This window comes from Aspergillus nomiae (genome assembly GCF_001204775.2).
Source record: "Aspergillus nomiae NRRL 13137 chromosome Unknown contig00472, whole genome shotgun sequence".
NCBI lineage: Eukaryota > Fungi > Ascomycota > Eurotiomycetes > Eurotiales > Aspergillaceae > Aspergillus > Aspergillus nomiae.
Genome location: NW_015378527.1, coordinates 1 through 23,960, shown reverse-complemented (window position 1 = coordinate 23,960; position 23,960 = coordinate 1). Strand labels below are relative to the sequence as shown.

Below are 23,960 nucleotides of genomic sequence, written 5' to 3'. Positions count from 1 at the left end.
AGTGGTGCGACAGCGCTGTTATTAGCAGTCGGGAGAGGACATAAAGAAGTGGTCAAGGCACTGCTTGATCGCGGAGCTGATACCGAGTCTGTGAAATTGCTGCCTTATAGGATGTTGATATCTCATTTGACAGGGTTCAGATAGGCACGTAATCTATCACCCACTATTGACAAGCCGCGGATTTGAGTTCCAACTTTCGGTGGCCGGAATGTCTATGCACAAAGGGCAGGGTCTGCTGTACCTACAAGTCATTCGCTGTAAACAGGAGTTAGCATGTATCTGACAGAAGTCATAATTCGATTAGCTGGGTCACCCAGCTATTGTAATACTGGATAGATATACGTACATATATACGCACGATCCAGACTGGTATTCGTACGGGTAATTGACGTCAATTTGTAACTTCTTGTGGAGGCCACTAATAAATTCTATAACTAAAATTATATCCACGAATTCAGTCCACTCGTCGAACAGCACGCATTGGCATTCCACCGGCAGGAGTTGGGCCTGTCCCGCTCATCGTCACATATGCAAGACCACCATAGATATCCGGCCCTCTGGTAGACTGGGGATCGTATGCCAGCTCAAAGTCAAACTGCCGCACTGTAAGCAGCAGAACCAATTTGAGTTGTATGAGCGCCAGCTCCTGCCCAGTACAATTTCCCCTCCCTTTTTCAAACGGCCTCCAGGCATCAGGAGGGATCTTTCGCCTTGCGTCAGGCAGAAAGCGGTCCGGATCAAATTTGTCCGGCTCAGGGAAAAGATCAGATCGTCGGTGCATAGCAGTATGGAGCAGAACAACCTGGTTTGAGGTCATAGGTTAGGTTCGACCAAGGGATATTGACTACGTTAGGAAAACCTACTACATGGTCTCGGATTGGGTACATCTGTCCTTCAGGGGAAATAATATGCTCGCTATCATGTTAGTCCCCTTCATGATCACAACACAGAGAACGGAGAATCTACCTGTTTGGTTGTCTTAATATCGCCCCCATGGAGAAGAGCCGCAGTGTTTCCTTGATAACAGCAAGCGTGAGTACAAGCTGGTTTAATCGCTCGGGGTTGGTCTTGAGCAGCTGGAGGGTGATATCTCTGTCCGGGCTAAAAATATCATCATGCTCTGCTCTCACGCGCTGTGCAATATCTGGGTGTTGGTATAGAAGCATGAGGCAATACTTGAACTCAGTCAATATATGCATTTATATAACTGTCGGTAGGCGGGCGAAAGTGTTATATACTGACTGATAAAGCGGTGCTGCCGCTCACAGCGGCGAGGAAAATACCAGCACAACTTCAACTGGCCATGTTAGTGAGATTCCGAGGAGCTTTTCTGCAGCTGACCTAGAGACCAAATCCTCCACATATTCCTCTGTCATTTGCTCATTGCCCCCGATGTTGACAGGAAACTGTGGGAGCTTGTTGTTCTGATATGCCGCAAATGACGAGTGTAGAAGCGAGGGCTTGGAGCGTGAATGGCTATCCCGCTCCCTAAAGCATGCGTAAACCTCGTCTCGGATCAATGTATGGAAAGCCTCACATCGGGTTCTCCATGTCTGCATTATAAATGGACGCTTGAAGGGATTCCTTGCCGCAGAAATAGAACTTACGGCTCCCTCGTACAAGGCACTCCATTCACTATTCTCTGAGAAAGTGTCAAGCTGCCTCCCGAAAAGAACCCGTCCCGTCATTTCCAGAATGGAAAACTTGGTTACAGTTTCCATCTTGAATATCTGGCCTGTTTTGGCACATTTTGCGAGCATCTGGTCTAGGGCTTGCAAATCCTCCGCCATGGCAGGGATCATTCGTACAAAACGAGATGTTGTAAATGATGACCCGAATATGGAGTGGTTCTTTGTCCAGTTGTTCTGCGATAGTGTCTGGATCCATCTCTGCGATGCGGCTGGTGCCAATGGTTCGAAAACGCTAGGCCACCGGGGAGCTCTGTCTTCCACAGTGATCTTGCGAGCGACATCTGGGTCGCTTACACAGACAACCGGGGGAAATAGCGGCCAGAGGTCAAGAAAGAAGATGGGCGGTAGGTCGAACTTTCGCTGTATTCCATCTAGAATGTTTGCAAAGAAGGAATCCCAGGGGTAGTCCATCCATTGTCGAAGGAGCAGTAACCAATGGCCGAATACCGCACTATGCGGGGGTTTGGGCTTAGGGGCTAGATTCAGTATTTGTCCGGCTTGACTCAAGTAAATGTATGTGTTACATGACTTACTCGATTGTAAAATTTTGATCGCACGCGGGCCACCCTGTATAGAAACAGTGCCACAAGTGTACTGGAGAGAAGACCAACCCATTGGAATATCATCGTCATATTCGCAAAGAGTAGTTTAGAGACCTAGGATAGATTCAATCATCAGTGGGACATCCTTCACATGGTACAAGCGGGTGATGTAGGAATACTTGATATGTTATTTCCCTTAGGTGAGAGGGGTGCAAGGCAGAAAGACAACAATCTCATGAATATCATATGAATCACTATCACAGATGAAATGGACCATACTGGTCTGCGTTACCCATGCATATATCGTTGTTTGCGCATAATGTAGATAAATACCTGTAATTTACTGTACGCAGAACCAGAAGGGGCATATGGTATACAGTCGTGGATAAAAATGTCCCCCTCCCTGTCCCAACTCATCAATCTCTGACTTCGTTGTTCACTCTTGTCTTAAACAGTGTTCTGACCTCCTTATCCTCAGCAAACCTGTTTCTGTCTTTCTTTTTCTTTGTTCTTTCTCCACAGTGACAAGAATTCGGCGAAAATGAGTGAAACGTGCCAAACCAACGGCTACGATACGGTCCACGCAGCGGACTTTTACCATTCAATGACTCAAATCCCTGGCTTTTTGCAGGATGCCCCAGTCTACCTTGACGGCTATCGAAAAACATTACAGTTGCAAACCACGAAGGAAAGACCTTTCGTGGTTCTGGATGTTTGTACGGGAACTGGACGAGTTATCCGAGACCTAGTGGCCCACCTATCGGAGCACGACGCAGACCTTCACGCCACCAAATTCATCGGGTTAGACATATCGAGACCCATGCTGGATCAGGCAGCCAAGCTTCCACTGGCATCCCCCACCGCCGATGTAACTTGGATTGAAGCTCCGCCCTGAATCTCCATGAGGTCCCTGCTTTCCGAGATGGCGTATTGAAGGCTGATTTGCTGATAGTCGCCTTCAGCTCGATTAGCCACTTTATCGAACCGGGCCAGGTCGCCCAGTTTCTCAGGGAGGTTGCCCGTGTGCTCCAACCAGGGACTGGTAGAGCATACATTTCGTTGCGCGATATTCCCGCAACCTTTCAATCGGATATGTCCCCGGCTGAAGGTGATACCAATAGCACGGACCTTTGCAGTCTTGTGTTACCAGGAATTACCTATCGTCAGATTGGCAATGATGTTCAAGTCAAGGACGGTGTGGTTTATGTGGTGAGCAATGTGCAAGTAATGTCGGGCGAAGGGGTTATCCTCAGCACGGAATCCGCTACCACGGCATTTCGCATCTTGGGAGATGATGAGCTCCGCACCCTTGCTTCGAGCGTGGGGTTAGACGTGGTGGAGACCGTGAAAGCAGGAGAAGAGACCTATTACGTGTTCCAATCCCCTTGAGGGCAAGGTTGCTACACACACCCGCCCTCAAGAGACATCACAAGGATCCTTTTTAAATTGGACCAATTGGGACGTTTTGGAGATTTCTGAAGAATGCACGAGTAGAATCGAGGCTCTTATCTTTACGTTGCGTATACGTTCTTTCTCCCATCTTCCCCCTACCACTCACTACTCCTGATGCGAATAGTTTCCCACCGTGCAAGTCCAAGTTTGCCCATTCCAGAAGCGGAATGCTCGATGATGGCCAAGATACTTGGAGGATATGTTGCTCTGAGCTGTGGCGTAATGCATCACGCAGCTAAGTAGCACGGGCTGGAAATTGTGCCGATGTATCACTTCTACACCCAGCAGCGTCAATTGACTACTGCAAGCTAAGTCAAACGACGCTTGTCAGTGAACAGAAAGTCCGACCGTACCGCATATTGTCCTTCAGCTCTGATATGCGGCATTTCAATCCTGGCTAATGGGGGCATGAGCTGCTCGACCCGCAGCGCGACAACAAATTGATTTAATGCGCAGCTGAAAGAATTGAAAACCTGTTTCGCAAGTTGTATCCCATGGTCCACTAGTTTGTGATACCGGCGATGCTGGTATGCAAGAGTGAGACAGTTGCCTTTTCTCCCCGAGCTCGGCTACTTCTAAACTTCGTGGCTGCATTGTCAGCTCCAGCTGTGATTGCATTTCGTACGAACGAAAGAGTCTCCATGGAGGAATGGCTGGTCTTTGGTGCTGGGTGATCGTCCGAACCATCTTCCTCGGGCCGTCTAGCGTTGAGATTCTGCTCTACTGGGATATCCCCATTCTGCGCCTGGCATAATCGCAGTGGCTCTGTACGATACGGTATGGTATATACGGTAGTACAGACATACATTTCCGGACATTATCATACTCTCCTTATATGCATTGCTGTTTGACAATTGGGCCGGGCTAACATCATCATCATCTCTAGCTTTCAGCTTCTCGAGCAGAGACAGTTGCTTCTTTTAGACTCCGAGTGACGATAGAACTACCTACTCTCAATCTCTGGCAAGAACTCGCAGTTGCTTTGATGCTGTGTGCTATCACAACTGGGTATATTCAGGACCTTTCCCAGTAATAGGCCTCATGATTACTGTAAGCGGGTAGACGAAAGAAAAGGCAAGCCAGCCGCCTCGACTCCGATTCGATGTTGTAGATTGCTAGGTTCATCCATTGTATTAGACCACGGTTATCCCCGGTTGCTTTGAAAAACCTCACGACCTCATGGCTGAATATACGGCATCGTGCTTCTTTCCACGGCCCCCCGCCGATCATAAGCTTGCATATACCAAGATCCTACGCTATCCAGTGTTCCGCCTGAGGTCGTCCAGAGGAGTGACGCCTTTGACAGCTTATATCCAACTCGCATGGACAATTCTCATCGGTAAACTCACGGATGCCACAGATGTTGAGTTTGGACTCACTCTGAGGAGATCCAATGGCGGTTCACAGAACGTTTCCTTTCGCTTTCACATCAGTGAGGATGAGAAAGTCGAACAGGCTTTAGCTTCGATACAGACTTCCACCTTCCGCTCTTCTGAAAATGCCCGTAGTGACTTCCATTTCCACTTGAATATTGAGGAGAAATGGAACGATGAAAACGAGCCGTGCTATCCTCCACCATCAGGGGTATGTTCCCTGGTTGTGACATGCTGCATTCATGGTGGATTATCGGCGAAGGACATGCCAGATCTACAATTCATTGTGCACTATGACACCAGGATCATGGAAACAGTCGAGGTGTTGCGCATGCTGCACCAGCTCAAGCATATATTATATCAGCTACCGGAAGCGCTGCAGACCAGATTACGGGAACTTGATCTTGTTAGCCCTGAGGATTGGCTGACGTTGAGGAACTGGAACGCAAAATTACCTAGGGCAAGCAAAGTCACCTTGCACGAGCTGGCACTTTATCATGGGGGCTCCCAGCCCGCCATCGCCGCCTGGGATGGCAGCATGACTTACCACCAGTTGAACCGAGCATCCCTCGGCGTGGCTCAGCATCTCCTACACTGTGGGGTTTGTCCAGGAATGTTCATCCCCTTCTGCTTGGAGAAGTCCAAGTGGTCCGTGTTGACCATTCTGGCCATCCTTCGTGTTGGGGGCATCTGGGTACCTATCGATCCCAACACCCCGATCGGCCGCGCTCGCGAGATGATCGAGGGCATGGGAGCTCAATTCGTGGTAGCCTCGGCCGCTCAACGTCACAAGATGGAGCAGCTGGGCCCGCGTTTACTGGTGGTGTCCGACAGCATGGCTTCCACGGATGCCGCCAATTGCATTCCTCTTCCTGAGGTGCATCCAGAAGACCTAGCCATGGTGCTGTTTACTTCTGGGACAACCGGTCGTCCAAAGGGCATGCAAGTCCATCACGAAAATATTGGGACGGCCGCATTGGCCATCCTTGACATGTTGAATATCGATTCCACTACCCGTGCACTACATTTTGCCTCATACAGCTTTGATCTGGCTATGTACGAGATGATCTGTACGCTCCACCGCGGTGCCTGTCTCTGCATTCCTTCTGAATCCGAACGACTCGATGACGTGACAGGTTTCATGCGGGAGCAGAAGATCAGTTGGGCCGCATTCACTCCATCCTCTTTCTCTCTTCTTCGCCCAGGTGACCTCCCAGACTTGCGCACAGTGGCTCTTGCTGGTGAAGCAATTCCACCAAGCCTTGTACAGGCATGGACACCACACGTGCAGTTGGTCAACGTGTATGGACCCACAGAGTCCTCCGTTTGCAGTGCCGGACCAATTCCTCAGCACAGGTGGCGCGCAGGCACCATTGGGCCTATGCTGGGAGGAATAGGATGGATCACAGACCCGACAGACACCGAAAAGTTAGTCCCAATAGGTGCTATTGGGGAGTTGCTAGTTGAAGGCCCTGGAATAACAGGAGGTTATCTTAACCGACCTTCCTCTCTCTCTATAGATGCCTTCATTGATGCTCCCTCTTGGCTCCATCACTTCCGTTCGTCCCCTAGTTCTGCCCAGATTCCAGGACGTCTTTATCGCACGGGCGACTTGGTCCGATATACGAGCCTTGGATGGATCCAGTTTGTTGGGCGGCAGGACACACAGATCAAGATCCGAGGACAGCGAGTAGAACTAGGGGAAGTGGAACACCGCGTCCAAGAGGCGTTTCCCAGTGCTCTCCACGTCGTGGTCGAATCTGTAAACCCGTCTGCAGGTCGAAAGTCACCCATCCTCGTGGCGTTCATTCTCATACAGCAGAACGATACACTGTTGGAAGCAGAGTCCACTCTGCTCTGCGAGCATAGTAGCGAGTTCGAAGCGCAAGTAATGACAGCATCAACAAGATTGCAAGAATCTCTGCCCGTGTACATGATCCCATCCTTGTTTGTTCCCATCAGATACCTTCCTCGGACGATCACGGCGAAAACAGACCGCGCTCAGCTGCGGCAATTGGTGATTAATCGCCCATGGCGCGAGCTACAAAGATATCGACCCGCACCTCCGTGTCGGTGTGACAGACAGGCTGCATCCTCCCTTACAGAAAGTAAAGAGTTGCAGATCATAGTGTCGCTGGTGGCAGACGTACTAACGTGCGACATCGAGGACATCCGGACAGAGGACAGTTTCCTATCACTAGGTGGCGATTCGCTATCCGCCATGGAACTAGTGGGATTGGCACGAAAGGCTGGTCTAACTCTGTCGGTTTTGAGCGTCCTTCGGACTCAATCACTCCAGGAGCTATCCAACTCTTCCGCAGCGCTTCAGCAATCTCTGACCGACGGTCCCACCGGACAGGCCTTCTCGCAACTTCGAGTTGACGACCCCAAGACATTCCTTGCGCATCTAGTCTCACGGCTGTCTCCCCAGACTGCCATAATTGAAGACATCGAGGATGTTCTTCCGGCAACGCCACGGCAGGAGTACTTGTCCGACTTCCCCTGTGAGTATCTACTGCTCCAGCTACAAGGGTCTATAAATCATGTCCAGCTCCAGCAAGCCTGCGAACGCCTAGTGCATTACCACCCTATCCTACGTACAGTCTTTGTCCGGTCAGAGGACATAATGCACCAGGTGGTACTACGGCATCCGGCCGTGGCATTGCACGTCCAATCACCCAAAACGGATACGAAGGAGGATGTTAATGCCAGCGCCCTGCAATGGTGCCAAGCAGATTCACTGCTCCCCGTCAGCCCTTCGAAGCTCCCAGTGCGCTTCGTGTTGGTTCAAGGAACCACCCAAGATGACAACGTTTTGGTGCTGCGTTACAGCCGGTCACTCTTCGACCCTGAAACCATCCCCATAGTATACCGTGGGTTACAACAACTATACGAGGCCGCAGCCCGCCACCAGCCGTCTCATTCCCCGCTTTCATGTACCATGCCCTGAGCCAGGACCGGACAGCCGAGTTCTCATTCTGGCGACACGTACTTCAGAACGCCGAAATGACCCAGCTCCCACCACCGACTAATCCAGATCCCAATCCACAAATCCTCTTGGCGCCCTTACCGTTGCCGACAATCAAGCCCCCAGCAGGCATTACAGCAGCGACAGTCGTCAAAGCAGCATGGGCACTTGTACTAGCCGAGCAGACAGGCTTACATGAAATCGTCTTCACGCAGGTAGTCAGCGGCCGATCTATGCCCATCACGGACATCCAGAACGTAGTGGGTCCCTGTAACAGGATCCTGCCGGTGCGCGTCTCCATTGATAGCTCGAGAGACAGTCTGCTGCAACAGATTCACACCCAGCATATTGACAGCCTGCCTTTCCAGGGAGTATACCTGCGCGACATCATTCAGCACTGCACCTCGTGGCCAGCCGATACCACGATGGGGTCTATCGTCCTGCACCAGAATATCGAGTACCCGAAGTCTTTTGCTATGGGGGATCTCCAGTGCACGCCGTCATACTTCAATGCGCCGCCCCGCCATATGCCGGTCACAGTGGTTTCTATGCCCCAGGAAACAGGCCATCGGATTTTCCTTACTTGCTCCAGCGATTCTGCAACCCAAGTCTATCTGGATGCGCTGCGCGAGTCCATGGGGCGCCATATGGCTGCCCTGCTGAAGCCGGAGGTGGATCTTTGATTGTTGGGTTTCTCGTGGTAAGGTATCTTCGCTTGAGTGGATTCACCGATGCAACATCTTGTATGACGGCGATGGGGGTGTAAAGCTTGAACAGGTCTGCACGAGCAAGGCTGCACGTGACTATACATCATGCTTAGTATTGCAGTAAGTCGTCGATGGAAACATCTTTATTTCATCGTAAAGTAGTTATGAAGTGTTTATGTTCAGTATGCATACATGTTTTTTGGTGGACGGAAGGGGATGTAGGGTTAGGTGAATCATACTGAGATATGGTCATGATGTATGGTAGGTCCATACGACACAGATCTGGAACATTAGTCTCATTGTTGTAAAAATGTCAATTAAATCTCAATAGTAGAAGATATTCAAGGCAGCAAAACGTTAATAGTCATACAGTTGTCAACCTGAATAGCAACAGGTAGTAAATGAAGCATATCATGTTAAACCAGCTCAAAATGCGCAAGAAAAGAACATTCGATTTGTCTAATACACCATAAGAAGAGCTGAAAACCCGCGTGAAAGTAACAGACCAATTTCCCGTTAAACCGTTAGAAGAACAAGCAGTATGAAAACGAACCCAAGGGATGAATGATGGGGAACTTAGATGGTAAAACATGTGGTACAGAAAAATAACGATTTCTCAATGTCCAGATATCGCCAGGGACAAACCATAAAGTATGCAAGCGTGTCAAGAGGATCTTCTACTCTTGTCGGCTGCGCTTTGCGCCATGGGGGTTCCATGATCCATCACCTCCAACCCCTTGGTTAGGAGGGAAGAAGTTTTGATTGAAAGCGGGATTAGGACCTTGGAAGCCGCCTTTACCTAGCAAAACAGCCGTGGTCAGAACATGTCTACATGGCCAGCCGGGGGAGAATTATATCACTCGCAACGAGACATACCTTGCATCGCCATGTTTCCTCCCATGCCGCCCATCATCGGGTTCATTCCACCAGACATTGGGTTCATGCCCATACCACCCATCGGGTTCATATTCGGCATACCCATCATGTTGGGACCCCCCATACCGCCGCCTCCACGGCCGCCGCGCATGCCCCCGGGTCCACCTCGCATGCCACCCATCATGCCTCCACGGTTATTGAAGCCGCCATAGTTTTGCATACCTCCCATCGGATTCCCACCGAAACCTCCAGCCATCGGGTTTTGGAAGCCCATTGGATTCTGGAAGTTCCGGTTGTTGAAACCTCCCATGTTATTATTCATGCCACCCCGGGAGTTGAAGCCACCGCGGCCGCCACGGAACCCACCGCCGCCACCACCACCACCCATGTTATTCATTCCGAAGTTCATATTCTGCGCTGGCGAGTTGAAGCCTCCAGACATCGACCGAGCCTGATTGTCCTTTCGCATAGGCGCATCCTTCGGAAGTGTGCGGAAAGGGTTTGGTTGGGGGTTGGTATAGTTAACAGAGTACTTCCGTCCTGACGATCCTGTCATACTGAAGGATTCGAGCTTGTGTTTGGTGGCAGTCGCGGCCTGAAGTGTAGTGAATTCAACAAAAGCTTGGCTGGTTGTGCAAACCAATTAGCACGCTACACCCTAAGAATTCAGCCACAATTGCTTACCCTTTACTCTTGCCGTTCACCTTGTGTTCGCTGAAAGTTACATCCTTAAGTTCATCCTCGCAGTCGGCCTCACGGATCCAACCACGAATATCATCATCAGTGGTCCACCAGTACAGGTCAGAGATAAGCAGGGCAGGTGTGGCATCTGGATCCGATGGACGGTCGTCATGCTCTTTGCGCTTTACGCCCTGCGGGGGAGCTGGCGTCTCTGTTGCCGCTGACTGTTGCGGATTTGATTGTGTTACATGTTCCCCATTGGGCTCTGTACCTTCGGCATGCCCCTGCTGCGCGTTGGTGTCTGCAGCGCCATCGCCATGGGCAGGAGCGGCATTTTGGGGCTGCTCTGGAGCGTCTAGGATGAGTTCGGTGTCATCATGCTTGATATCATCCTCTCCGGCTTGGTCATTAGCGTTATATCCACCACCATCACCATAGATGTCAATATCGAAGTTATCATCTTCAGTAGCCATGGCGTTAAGATATGGATCGGAAGGTCAAGGCAAATTTTTGATTGCTTGGATAGTGAAATATACAGTCCTTTGTTTCTTTTCTCTGATTCGTTGAATCAATGGAAGTACATGTCTGCAGACATAGACCGTCAATTAGCACGGAAGTTGCCATCGCTTGAGAGTGAAAGGTCGCTGCACGAGTCTCCCAAGCAGCAAGGGAGTAACACTGGGTCATGTTTGTAGCAAATGCCAAAATCCACTTTGCAACTTCTTGAAGCAACAGGGGCGAGTGCAGTATAGACAGACAAAAGGATAAAAGAAGGCTCGAAAATACGTACAATCCGAAGCAACAACAGCTTCAACAATGAACAAAGTCTTCACCAGTCCGTAAATCTGATTGCTCTGAAACGGAGATACAGAGCGGAACTTTTGTCTCAGGATTCCAAATACAGGTAAGATAAGTTATGGCAAGATTTTCTTCAGTGAAAAAGTAGAGAGAAAGAGACGAAGATGGGAGTAATTTCCACAGGAGATGCGGCGCCGAGTGGGAAGTTCTGCTGCCACAGTTCAGGCAACACACGCACTCTTTGCTAAGGAACAGAACTGATATAACTCTCCCAGCGGGAGTACACAGGAGAGCAAAGGAAAATCAGCAGAAGAGCGCTGTCAGTTTTAGGTCAGTAAGTCAGTTCGCAGAACACTGATGCGAACGGGAAGTACAGAAGGACTTCCGCCCAGCAGTTTGTATCCCCTGAGTCGTAAGCCGTCAGCGCACGGGTTGAGAAGAAAGAGAAGTTGGTGAAAGAGGTGAAAGAGAGATGGGAAGAAAGCGTGAGGTAGGAGAAAAAGCGTTGGTAGGCGAACAATCCCTTGGTACAATAAGACGTGTCTGAAGGACGTGCCGAGTGGAGCGCGCAAGAAGAGAAGGGAAGGCGAGAGCTTGCCTTTGGATCTCGAAGGAGCTGCGGTTGTGGAGCTGGACCCGGAGCGCGGCTCAACTGTACTTCCGAACCCCAGAAGGCCAACTCTCCTGTTGCGCGCGTGTGGATGATCTGTCGATTATCTCTTGTCCAGATCGCCTCTTTTCGATTCTCCAATTCTCTCTTTTCTCTCAACTTTCCTGACTCACTCATACTACTTTTTCTCTTACTTCCATTCTCACTCCTTTCTTTCCGTTCTTACCAATTCTTCGCCACAATGTCTGAAACCCTCCAAGAGCTCGCCGACATCCCCAAGGACTTCCTCCGTGAGGGTACCCTCTTCGTCCGCAGATGCACCAAGCGTACGCCACACCACAGTCGCTCTGATTTCTCTAGCTCTAAACTGACTCAATGGTATACAGCCGACAAGCGCGAATTCATCAAGATCAGCCAGGCCGTCGGCATGGGCTTCCTTATCATGGTACGAGGCACTCGATCTTCCATCTACGCATAAACGCCTTGTTTGTGAATAACGGTTCTGACTAAAATCCAGGGTGCCATTGGTTACTTCATTAAATTAAGTAAGTCGGTCGCATGTGCATTCAATCCTCAGAAGGAGCACCCAGACTCGCAGGGGCATGAAAGCAGGCAACAACCGATCGATAACTAACAGTGCTTAGTACACATTCCCGTCAACAACATCCTTGTCGGTGGCGCATAAGCTATGAGCGACATTAATCAACACTCGATAACCTACTACCTTAACTTGATGTGGGGATGGGATTCTGCATAAAGAAAAGGGGGAAGAATCCGTCCATGCTTGTATCCGATACCCGTTACTCTTACTGCGTTAAAACGAAATATATTGATGGGAAATGGAGGTGTTTAACTCATCTTTGACTTGATGACATGCCGTCAGTGCGTCATGGAGGTGGATCTTGCTGCATGAAACATTGTAGCGAGGTCTTTGATTCTGTATAAATAGCGTTTCCTGATTCTGTTCAGCATCCAGAGAGGATAACTTGAGAGATTTATCTAATTCTTTGAAATGGCTGTTGAATGGGAGTCTAATTTCAATCTCATAAATCCTAATTTAAGCTTGGTATACAAAAAGGCTGCGCTCGCTCGCATTTTCGGCTCCGAAAGTAGACCATGCTAATCAAAAGAAATGCCGTTTCGTAGATCACCATATTTCACCCGCGTACTCGTCATCTTCTAACCTCCGCCGATATACGGGTCGGCTTCGAAGGTGATGGATTGTTTCCTTGAACTGGTCATATTCGAGCACGGATTTCAGCCGGCAATCGTAATTTTTGGAGACCGGCGGAGTCCCCTCGTCCTCGGCGGCGCCGCCATTCCAAGAATGGACGGTGCAGGTGCCGGTCGAAAGGCCCCAGCCATTCCATGACGTTGCTACACACCATCGTTAGAATGTATACTTTCCGGTCTCTCACAGGACCAGACTTACCGGCTAGCACAGGGGCGTTGGGATGCCAGCTTGCGTCTCGGACACATGTTTGCCATGCCAAATCGCCAGCGCGGCTGCTGAAGTCATATGCACTATTGGTTACGTCGGGGTCTTGCGGTCGAGTGTCCACCGTTGCCTGACCGACGTCGATGGTTCCGGCAAGGGTTGCATCCAAGTTGTACACATAAACTTTGCCATCTTCACTTCCAGTATACACATATCTGGAGTTCGTGCTGTCTGGCGGCGAGAAATGGCATCGTATTAAGGTTTTGAGGACCCGATGGCCTCGGAATGTGACCACGGAGCAATCGTGTGGATGCGCCTCGTAGTAGTTTTCGGGGTATGGCTCGAACCTGTAATCGAAGCCGCTGGTGTAATCCTGGGCATCAATAGTATCGAACCGCGCTGTAGTCATCATCTTCCTTAGATCCCAGAGCTTCATGTTCTGGTCCTTGCCATTGGAAAGCACATATCGACCATCACCTTTGCTATCGACGTATGTCAGTCCTTCCGTATGTCCGATGAACACGCCGCTTCACGCCCGTCACCCATTGAGCGTCTGTCCCACACTCGTAGCGTGCTATCATCGGACCCGGAGTAGAGAATGTGAGGGGAAGACTTGTCACCAAAACAAACAGCATTCACATCATCTTCGTGGTTGCGTAGGCGTAGGACTGACTGCCGGGTTTCAAGGTCGTAGACAATAACCGAGTTATCGGACGTGCCTGCAACTATTTCACGGCCGTCACCTGAAAACCGAACCGACCAGATCTAGTATTCTCAGGTCAGAACAACAAAAGACCACGGGACAGGGAGATACATACACCAAATTGTCTTCCATGAGAGGACGAAAGATCTAGCACCGACGGCTCCGAGGAATCAAGTGGATCTGTAGGAGCAAGACAAACAAGGTTCCGTATGGAAGTATACGCTAGAAATCTGTTGTCTGGACTCAGGGTGGCATCGGTGATGGTCCACTGGCCAAAAGGGTAGGTCACGGTTTTGTAATATTTCCATTCGTACGGGTTAGACGTATCATACATCCTAACCCTGAAGTCCTGCGAACAGGAGAAGAAAAAGTTGCCATCATCGGAAAATTGTCCCGAGTAGCACCTTGAGTCGAAGTGAATGATCTTGTCGGCAACTGAACCAGGTATAAGACCCTATACGAACAGAACGTCAACATCGAGCATTTGATGTTACACGGCCAAGGACTCACTTGAGTAATCGCCTGCACCTCCTGCCTCGGACCAGACAGATCAATACCTAGTTCCCGCCACATCGTCCTCGTCGCAAGGCTTTTCCTCCTCTTTTTCAACTCATCCGTATAATATGAATTGCTTCCAAAGTCGCCAGAAGCCATCAACTTCGCCCCTTCTTCGCTGGGTACTTGGGGTGCCGGATCACCTCCACCCCGTCGTGCTCGTCGCCTAAATCCAAAAAAACCAGCAAGCTCCTCGTCTTCATCTTCATCATCGTCATCCATTTGGCCGCCAGCCCGACTATACTGAAGAATATGTCGCAGGCCGTTTGATGCTAGTAGATTCAACAACCGGGTGGCGGAAACTGCTAGCAATCGGTAGTGAGCAACCGTAATCAATGAGGATATGGAAAGATGAGCATAGTCGAAATACCTCGGGAATGCCTGCCACCGGCCTGACCCGCCGCTTCTCCAGACTGTTCCAAATTTCCTTCGTCCATGGAGAATTCAATATGTATGTTACCTAGATGTAATTCAGGGTCTACGTCAAGTTGACCATCGGCAAAGTATTAGCATCTCGGGAGCAACTGGACATGGCGGAACAACAATACCGAGATAATTTAGATGAACGCCGTAGAAGCCGTCCTCGTCGTCCTCGTCGATGAAATGGTCCTCATCCGGGTGGGGTCTGTCCTCTGAATGCTCTGAAATTTCAGTCTCAGGTTCATAGTCCATATCATCTTCCTCATCCTCTTCAAGCCATTCTCTCGCCGGATGCCATATAGCGGGTGAATCTCTCGACGCCGGACGGTCGCCACTAGCGGGATGGGGGTCGGGGGAACTCATTATTGGGGAAACTAGGAGGGGTTAGGGTTGGGGTATGGGTTGGCAGGATTGGCCGCAAGGGTCATATCATTAGGTACACTTGGCCAGCTTCCAATAGTAAGTACGAGGATAGACAACGGGCGTCAATTGACCGGCAGTTTGGCTCCGAATGGGATTCCCTTATCGATACGGTTATGTCATCCCGCGGCAGTCTCCGCTCTTGCTTAACTCCTATCCCCGAGATGCTTATCTATGTTCTATCCATGTTTGGAGGGTATGAAGGTTTCACAAATATATGAAGCTACCAAGGAAAACCAGACTATTAGAACATGGTATCGTGACTTTCGTAAACATAACCCTTTTCATAGTCCATCGAACTCCCACAACCCTGATCCCGTTGTATCACTGCATCGTGTCGTTGATATCCGTCAATTTGTGTATATACCCGAAAGTTCGTACATCACATCACATAAAAGAAAATGTCGAAGGAAATATCGACAAGATAAACACCAGAAATCATCATTGGTCAGGTCACCATACGCTGCGGCTAGTCAGCATATACCTCTCTAGACATGTTTAACCGACTCACCCGAGCTTCCTATATTCAGCAATGTGCTGTTCGAGCACTGTCGGGCTAACGGGAGTTTCCAGGTAGCTCGCCATGGATCCTACAAACGTCTTGATCTTCGGCCAAATCTCTTCTTCAGCTTTGTACACCGGTGTTGTAAACATCGAAGACTCAACATTTTCTATCAGGCCTGCAGAAAATGTGGAAATCGTTTCCCGGAGCCACTGGGGCAAGAAATTGAGATCGAATAAGTCAAGGTCGCTACTGGCCTCGATGAGGTCAGTGTCTTCAGACGCTACAGTAGGATTCCTCGGGTTCCTATCTTCCAACTGCTTCGAGACTGGGAGTGTATGGGCGACAGATGCTTGTAATACAAGAATCCCAATGATGACTTGAAGCTTTCTTCGCAATTTAGAGCGCCTCTTGCGCGTCAGCTGGTCTTCGGCCGCACTGGGCCCATTTGTCAAAGGAGTCGAGTCCTGAAAAGACTGTCTGTCTTTGACGACACATGATGCATGGTAAAGGGTAAATCCTCCGCTAATTTCCAGAGCGGCAGGTTCAACTGTCAGGTCTGGGAGGTTTCTGTTAGTACTTATAGCGCAATGTTTGAAGTGGTAGGGAATGCAGATGCGTACATACCATGTAGAGGCAAAGCCACACTTCCATACGGCCCGAATGATAAAGTCCGAATTCGATAGTGGTTGAAAGACACCGATTTCGATTGAATTATACAAAGACTCTCAGGCGTCTTCGCAAGGCGTGGGATGGCATGCTCAGCAGTCAATTCAGCCGCTGCTACCTTCCGTGAATCAGGCTCATGCGCGACACTGGTATCTCCAATAATATTCTGTGTGTCGTATCGCACTTCAGAGAGTTCTATGTGAATGCCTTTTGACGAGTCAGAATGCCCAATCTTGCTGTAGATCTGCGGTGAGTGAATAGCTAGGGTCATCGCTGTAAAACGAGATCTGGTAGTATGAGGCTCCAAGCACTTGAGAGAGCCTTCGTAGAATAGCTGGAGCCCGTGGCCTTGAAGATGGACTGCTCAGAAACCTGAAGTGCATACACCCTGTCGATAGCTGTCATAGCTGAGACCCACTGAGATGACTCATTGAACAAATAATCTCTGGATGTGCGACTGATTTCAGTTGAACATGGATCACCTTTTGGCTTGAAAGCCTGGGACACTTGTTCTAGTGCCCAAGCAATCTTTGATGCTGAGCGATTCCGGTCTGACATGCCATTACACGCAAAATCATAGTATTGGTCATAGTCTTCCAGGACCCTGGGTAATCCGTGCTGCTGGCTGGCTTTCCCAGAGCATAAATGACATCTATCCACAGTACCCTTCTGCAGCTTGCATTCCACACAAGTCGTCATTAGATGGCCACATAACTTGCATTTCTCTGGAGGCAGATCCTGGGGCTCAGATGCAGGGCGTGCTTGAGACTTCTTGAGGGACAACTCTTTGAACGATGTCGCCTGGTGCGGGCTCTTGTCATTGCAAGATGTTGTTTGAGATGAGCCCCTCGGATTTTGTGATTTTCCCCCACTGTGGTGACCCAAATTATCCTTGGGTGGAATATCCTGCGGGTTCCTTTCCAAAGTGGCTTCAAGAAGCTGGTGGTGACTTGAGACACTGTTTGGTCCGAGACGGTTTATCTCGCTACCTTTCTTCTCTGCATTATGAGAAAACAATACAGGGTCTGGGGAAGCATCATCTCTATCTGGGACCGAGTTAAGGGAGTGTGGTAGTCTCTGCTCAACCTGTTGAGCAAAGCTGTTCTCCCTTGTGTAGCCGTTTCCATAGAAAGAGGATCCATATCCGGAGAAGCAGTTGCTTCCATTATTAGAATTGTCCCCACCTCCACTCGGAAAATGGGTTTGGGGTCCCTGTCCATTAAACGGGTTCCCAGGAGCGAAATTGCCATTGAATCCATCCCCACCACTCCCACTGTCCCCACTGTTTCTTCTGCTTTGAACTCCACTTGTTCCTGGGGAGCCACCGTGTATGCGACAATGCTCGGAGACACAGTTAAAGTAAGCCTCCCACGACTGTACAGACTTCTTGCACAGCGGACATTCTCTCGGCGGTCTGAATCTGATATGCTTGATATTGTTCTTTCTGAGCCTGGCTGGTGGTGGGTGCCTATGTCTAAAATGATCCCAGACCTTGTCCCTCCTGCAGGTATGCCAGCCACAGACGGGGCAAAAAATCTAGACCGAGGGGCGTGTTCAGTGGAGACGTGCCGACGGAAAGCCCCCTTCGAGGAGTACATTTTTCTTTTGTAAGGTTCACACAGCTGACAGGCATATCTGTCGTTGTTGCTGTTGGTGCTGTTAGTACTGTTGGGGGAGTTTATCTCGCAGTCAACCTCGTCGTGGATCATAGTTTCAAGGCAATTGAAGGTGTCTCTCACAAGAGACCTCATCTCAACCAATTTATGAGAATGAGAAACGTTTCTGACGCTACTTTGAACGGTCGATTGGAGCCGGTGCAGGTCTGCTCTGACTTCATCGAGGGGGTCTGGAGAAGACACGCTCGGTGGACAATAAAGATGAGGGATCTGTGGAACACTTGTGCTGAGAGGTCTGTCTGCGGAAGGCACATGTCCAGCATCTCTGGGCAATGTCGGCGATATGTCATTGGCCGGGTAATCATATAGGTAGAAATCCGTGTCAATCTCGGGCAGAGCAGTACCTCCAGGAAGGAGATCTGCACTGGTGCAGCTAGACGGCGACACCGGTGACGTGGCCGATGACTGATAGTTTGACTTGAGGTCGATGTTAGTACATTGGCATGGAGACGGAGCATTTCCGAGAGGGAACGTACTGAAGAGTTGGGATCCATCGAGGCGTTCGGCATCAGGTGGCCATCTTCTGATGTGGCATAGTAGCCTGTTTGACAGGGACCAACAAGTGATAGCAGGTCATAGTATTCATTAGGGTATGAGCTACCCATCTTGAGGTAGGGTTGGCCAAGACAACGATATAGGAAGACCAGCAGCTTAAATCTTGCTTGGCACTATACAAAGGAAAGCGAAGGGAAGGGAAGGAATGAAGAAAACAAGAGAGCGGAAAGGGAATAGGAAGGGGGCTCAAATAAGAAATGGAACTATCAAGAAAGAATACAGAAGAAAGGGAGGGAAGAGAGAAGGCGGGCTGTTGAACCAAAGATAATGTCCGTTGGTGGATGCCAACGGTACTAAAGTCCCATCTGACCACAGTTGCAAATTTGGAGCGGAGAGTTTAATCCAATGGAACTTTTCACTATGACTCAAATTCAGTAGTAGAAAATGGAAAAGTAAAGAGTTGGAAAGAAATAGGCAGGCCCCTGTGGAATTTTATAATCGAGGTAAGCACGGTAGTCCGGTGCCCACAGGGCAAAATCGGGTTGCAATGGAATCGTCTACTAGTACTCGACTTTCATGGCGCCCACCACAATGCTGTATCGGTTTGTAACAGACTTGAGGTAAAGCTACCGGGTAGGAAGGTGTCTCGATGATGTTCGAGGGTCAAGGACTCGGTATTTGAGTACCAGTACTCTTTCTTAACTACTAGTAATTCGGGAGGTCAGGACAAGTCAACCTAAGGCTACGTACGTATGTACCGGTCTGAGCCATGTTATACCACACAGCATGAACGAAACCTGGAATTTCCCCACGTGGCTGAGCAGAGACCTGGTTCAGGAGTACTGTATTGCTTGAAATCTAGATCATTGCCGGAGAATAAACAACTTCCGTCGTGCATCTTGACCCCATATTGCCCTGGTTCTTTTCTGTGGCTTTGTATGCAGTTTGAATGGATTTTGGTCTCTATCCTAGCGTTGTAATAATGGATATATGCTCGTACTGAATTCAAGAGAATTAGAGAATAAACGACAGTATGGAAAAGTAAAAATAATAAAACAAGAATAAAAAATAATAATAAAAGAAGTGGGAAAAATAAGATAAAAAATCAACTAACAATGCAACTGAGGATGACGATAGTTGAAAAGGTTAATGGGAACAATGATTGAATGGAGTGGATCCCGGGGAGCTATCAACAAACTACTTAGCATCACCCGCGTTGTCTCCCGTTGCCGCAATCCATTGATGGGTGGGGCATGGTAATTTAGTCTCTTATGCGGACCCGTTCCTAACACAGTACTCCGGAGTACGTATGTACCAGTACGTACCTTCGAGCTTTTGAGTTCGTCTCCAGACACGTCTGTGGATGTATGTGGATGTACGAAGGATGTTTTGCACTTAATGCGGCTCTGTCACTTTAGTCACGCTTGCATTTTGACTTTTCCCACCCTTGTTGGTGATGCAGCTTCAGCTTTCAAGAGACCGCCGTTGATCTAGATGAAACCCATTCAACTGATGAGGTCTATTCAAGACGCACCACGTTCAATTCACCGGGTCACTTGAGTGTCGTCGCCACCCCCTCGTTTCAACCGTTATAGAAGTCAGCAAATTGAAAGGGAGAAACGAGATGAGAGGAATCAGTGATGAGGATAGCACGAGGCCCTTCCCGGAGGCGGTCAACTTCTTCCTGCCTCTCTACGGAGTATACTATCATCTGCTATATCCTCGCCGATGGATCCGTGCACCGTTCACCACAATAACAAAACGGGGAGGAGGGGTGGATGACGACGTTTACTCCTTTTTTTTTTTCCTGTGAAATTTTGATTTCTTTTATGTTCAATTTTATTTTATTTTTTAGTTTTTTAGTTTTTTGCTTCTTTGCAACAGGACTGGCCAATGCATGAGAAGCCTCGGAAAAATGGACTATTGTGTCACGTTCATGCAAAGTATCGGCACATAAAAGTGAGGCGGGAAGGTCGAAGTAAAATCCATCCTCGACTGTTGTGGATATCTCTAAACCATAATCTAACCTGGAGAGAGCGAGTGGGGGAGGGAAAGGAAAATTGATCCCTTCTTCTCAACTTGAGACCCGAACCCTTCAGGGTTTGCAGACCGACCTTTGGGAACTGTTGTCCGTGTAAAATTGACTGGTGGGTGGCTGATATGATCACAGCTTGGAGTGTGGCGGTGTACAGAGTCCACTCAATTGTGGCTGATGACGTGGCTGGGCAAAGCGAGGGTAAACAACCCTGCACACCTGTCCAACAGGAAGCAAATCCTACGAGTACGTAGGTTCAGGTAGGTTGAGGTACCCAACTGGAAAGTTCATGGTAAAGCAACTTTAGGTTAAGTGCAGGGTCCGGGACCCTGCGATGAAGCGATCCATCCTTTCGTCAATGGACTGACTGAATTATTAATCTCATGTTAGTAGTTGGATGGTAACAATTCCAACAACATCACGGTGAGATTTTGTGTTACTATTGGCTACGGCAACGTTTCTTTTCCTTTATTTTTTCCTTTTATTTTTCTTTTTCTTTTTCTTTTCTTTTCTTTTCTTTTTTTTTAATGACGTCTCGGAATCGATCGTGGTGAAGACACAATTCCTAGCTGCTCTGCCACAGTCCCGCTACGCGCTGGATGTACTGTACTGTACTCTGTACGGATATCATACAGCAAACAAGCTTCCATCGCGGGAGCATCGCAGGTCCCAACGGACGTGCTTGTGCTTATCCAGACCCTGTCCTGTGAGCCTTGGGCGCGACATTCTTTGCATAGCCCCATCCTAAACCCAAGAAATTTTGGTGAGTCAAAAGGTGCTTCGGAGATTACAACACAACAGAGAGAGAAAAAAAAAAAAAAAAAAAGAAAGAAAAGAAAAGAAAAGAAAAAGCAAAAACAAAAGAAAACTCTTCTTATCCAGTTCAACAGAGGGGAAAACGTTTCCAAAGTTTCCGTTACTTGATATCGTATTACGCCTTTTCAGGTCCCTGCCGTAACTTTTCCTCTTGGTCCCTGAAAGAATGATATCATTCCAATACACCAAGTACTGCGTAGTACTCGTAGACATACCGTCCACAGAGTCCAGACCTCACCACAGCCCAGATCTACAAGATAAAAAACATTAAAAGCAACATACAGTCCATCGCACCTCCTGCCCATGTCACCCGCGTCGAATATCCGATGCTAATCCCTAACCCCAGGAGCTCTGGACCTTCTCTTCGCGATCTAGACACGTCGACGACCTGGCGAAAAAGTGGGTCTTACCGGTGCTGTGTGTTCTCGAGCTCTAAGTAGTCGGTTTTGTTTTCTTTTGGTGATCAGTGATAATTAGATCAAAATGTGATGTAATTGCTGCGGTGATCTGTGTTCTAGATCTTATGGTGTTTTCTTTTCTTTTCTTTTTTTTTCAGTAGTGTTGATCATGTTGGGTTTGGGGGTGGTGATGTCCTACTGTGTGGCTGCAGATATATATTTCGGGATAGTTACTCTTCTTGGCAGTATTGCCCAAATGTTGTTCCCTACTTAATGCAGTTGACGACGGTCTAGAATATACCAACGGAAATGATGCGTTTCTATTTGTTGCTAATATACATTGGTCGGGATTAATATAGTTCAGATCGCTGAGCGGAAAGAATGACAGATGAACAAGACACCGGCGCCCAGATAGATAATGCCAAGTCAACCAAAGAACAGTACGCCGTGAACATGCAGTTTAATCCTTCTAAGCAGGCAAACAAACCCGGAAGAATAACAGACAAGCGAGATAATATACAGGGCCTCGGAGAAGAGTGGTGTAAAGGTACGTTAGAAACTGCGCGAGAGGAGGACTAGGAGGTTGTTCCGAAGAGGCGGAGGATCACCTCGTACCTGTTGATAGTTAGATCGGATGGTCATAGTCATGCAACTGTGCCGTCGAGAGCAACTTACATTCCGAACATGATGGCGGCGGACGGAACGACACGCAACAAGTGCGGTGTCAAGCCGCCATACAACCCAAGCATACCTTCCTCCTTCCAGACGGTCTTGAAGCACTGCACAAGACCAGTGTATTTCATCACCACCTTGCCGTCACCAATAGACACAGTCGGCGCTTGCCGCAATCGTGTCCGGACCACCTCATGAGGGTAGGTGGCAGCCGCAGCGATCAGCTTAGCCAATCCCGCCGAACAGATCCGCCCACCCCATAGTTCCACGTCGTCCCAGGTACCGTATGTGTAGTTGGGATCGGCGCGTTTGGCCGACTCCCTGCGGGCGAGGAAAATCTTCATCTGCTCGTACATCACCCATTGCAGCGTCGACTCCGTCACACCGAGGTACGATGCCGAAAGTCCTTTATATAGGCCGCGGATGCCCTCATGGCGCACCGTCTGCTTGATACAGTCCCAGCTGTTCTTATATTGCCGTCCCTGGCCACTGTGGTGTTCAGCGTTGGATTTATCTAACTGTAGACGCGTCTTCACAAGCCAGATCGGGTTGGTGGCGGTTCCCGTGGCAATCCCGGCGACGGCCGCGGCGGTCAGATGGATTCCGACCGGTGTTTCTTGGGAGTTTGTATAGTTGAAGTGATCACTCAGGATCCGTTTCCCGTTCCCGTATACGTAGAAGTTGATGGCGCGAGCAGGCACCACTCCGATTAGATTGGGCCCCAGACCCTTGAACAGAGCACGCCAACCTTCATGCACGTGGATCGAGCGCAGGATTTGGAACGTTTCATTAAAGTGCATCAGAGCACTCCGAGGAAGGGATGACAGCGACGAAGATGGCGGCAAGGGATGAGCGGCGCGGAGCGATCGCAGCTGCGCTTGGTAAAAGTCGGATTGCAAGCGGGTTTTCAAGACATCAAGAGGAGAGGTAAGGGTCGCCGCGGTCATGCCACCGAGTCTATGAGAAAAGAAATGTCAACCCATGCTACCCAGAGTTGTATGGAAGGGCGGAGTCTCGCTGTAGAGGAGTGCATGCTTACCCACCAGCGACAAAGTGGGCAAAAGGTTTTGCCTGGTCTTTTTGTCGGTAGTCCCAGTAGAGGGATGTGGGGGTTGTGGGACAACATCGCCGGTTTCCCTGGATTGGATGATTATATCCTTGCCGATGTTCTTCTGGGTGTCATCAACTGCCAGATGCGCCTGCGCAGAGTTGGTATGGGGAGTAGTGGAGAATGGCATATCGGCAGCCGCGAAGGCAAATCAGAAGCGTAGATCAAGAAGTATAAAGTACAAGATAACAAAAATTAAAACATTTGTGGTGAATGTATCTAGGAACGAGAAGAGAATGAAGTTGCGAAGCTGAAACAATTGTCAATAGGTAGAGGTTACTCCCTAGGTACTCGATTGACCGCGATTCTTTTTTTTACCATTTTTTTTTCTTTTGTTTTTTGCCATTGCGGAGTT

General features: G+C 49.1%; 7 protein-coding genes across 7 annotated transcripts; 2 read left to right on the top strand and 5 right to left on the bottom strand.

Annotated features, from left to right (window-relative positions):
* Positions 1-454: 454 nt before the first annotated feature.
* On the bottom strand, positions 455-1,199 carry ANOM_010545 (uncharacterized protein; the record flags this gene model as incomplete). Its single annotated transcript, XM_015555801.1, has 3 exons — positions 455-802; positions 864-915; positions 967-1,199. 3 exons carry the CDS (start codon positions 1,197-1,199, stop codon positions 455-457), a joined length of 633 nt encoding a protein of 210 aa, XP_015402183.1.
* Positions 1,200-4,864: 3,665 nt separating this feature from the next.
* Positions 4,865-8,709, top strand: ANOM_010544 (uncharacterized protein; the record flags this gene model as incomplete). Its single annotated transcript, XM_015555800.1, has 2 exons — positions 4,865-7,893; positions 7,962-8,709. The coding sequence occupies 2 exons, from the start codon at positions 4,865-4,867 to the stop codon at positions 8,707-8,709; spliced, it is 3,777 nt and encodes a 1,258-aa protein (XP_015402184.1).
* Positions 8,710-9,193: 484 nt separating this feature from the next.
* ANOM_010543 (RRM domain protein) lies at positions 9,194-10,763 on the bottom strand (the record flags this gene model as incomplete). Its single annotated transcript, XM_015555799.1, has 3 exons — positions 9,194-9,532; positions 9,610-10,235; positions 10,294-10,763. The coding sequence occupies 3 exons, from the start codon at positions 10,761-10,763 to the stop codon at positions 9,411-9,413; spliced, it is 1,218 nt and encodes a 405-aa protein (XP_015402179.1). The 3' UTR covers positions 9,194-9,410.
* A 1,084-nt stretch (positions 10,764-11,847) lies between these two features.
* ANOM_010542 (uncharacterized protein) lies at positions 11,848-12,749 on the top strand (the record flags this gene model as incomplete). The annotated part of the gene is made up of 4 exons (XM_015555798.1): positions 11,848-12,024; positions 12,085-12,143; positions 12,216-12,243; positions 12,343-12,749. Coding segments are annotated over 3 exons (249 nt in total), but the record flags the coding sequence as incomplete, so codon positions are not given.
* Positions 12,750-12,845: 96 nt separating this feature from the next.
* Positions 12,846-15,177, bottom strand: ANOM_010541 (WD40 repeat domain-containing protein; the record flags this gene model as incomplete). Its single annotated transcript, XM_015555797.1, has 7 exons — positions 12,846-13,075; positions 13,131-13,613; positions 13,670-13,901; positions 13,955-14,293; positions 14,350-14,699; positions 14,765-14,872; positions 14,943-15,177. The coding sequence occupies 7 exons, from the start codon at positions 15,175-15,177 to the stop codon at positions 12,846-12,848; spliced, it is 1,977 nt and encodes a 658-aa protein (XP_015402181.1).
* Positions 15,178-15,741: 564 nt separating this feature from the next.
* ANOM_010540 (putative C2H2 zinc finger domain protein) lies at positions 15,742-18,686 on the bottom strand (the record flags this gene model as incomplete). Its single annotated transcript, XM_015555796.1, has 5 exons — positions 15,742-16,295; positions 16,364-16,666; positions 16,717-17,491; positions 18,145-18,498; positions 18,558-18,686. 5 exons carry the CDS (start codon positions 18,684-18,686, stop codon positions 15,742-15,744), a joined length of 2,115 nt encoding a protein of 704 aa, XP_015402182.1.
* A 3,557-nt stretch (positions 18,687-22,243) lies between these two features.
* Positions 22,244-23,444, bottom strand: ANOM_010539 (putative mitochondrial carrier protein (Rim2); the record flags this gene model as incomplete). The annotated part of the gene is made up of 2 exons (XM_015555795.1): positions 22,244-22,440; positions 22,501-23,444. 2 exons carry the CDS (start codon positions 23,442-23,444, stop codon positions 22,401-22,403), a joined length of 984 nt encoding a protein of 327 aa, XP_015402185.1. The 3' UTR covers positions 22,244-22,400.
* Between the last annotated feature and the right edge of the window lie 516 nt (positions 23,445-23,960).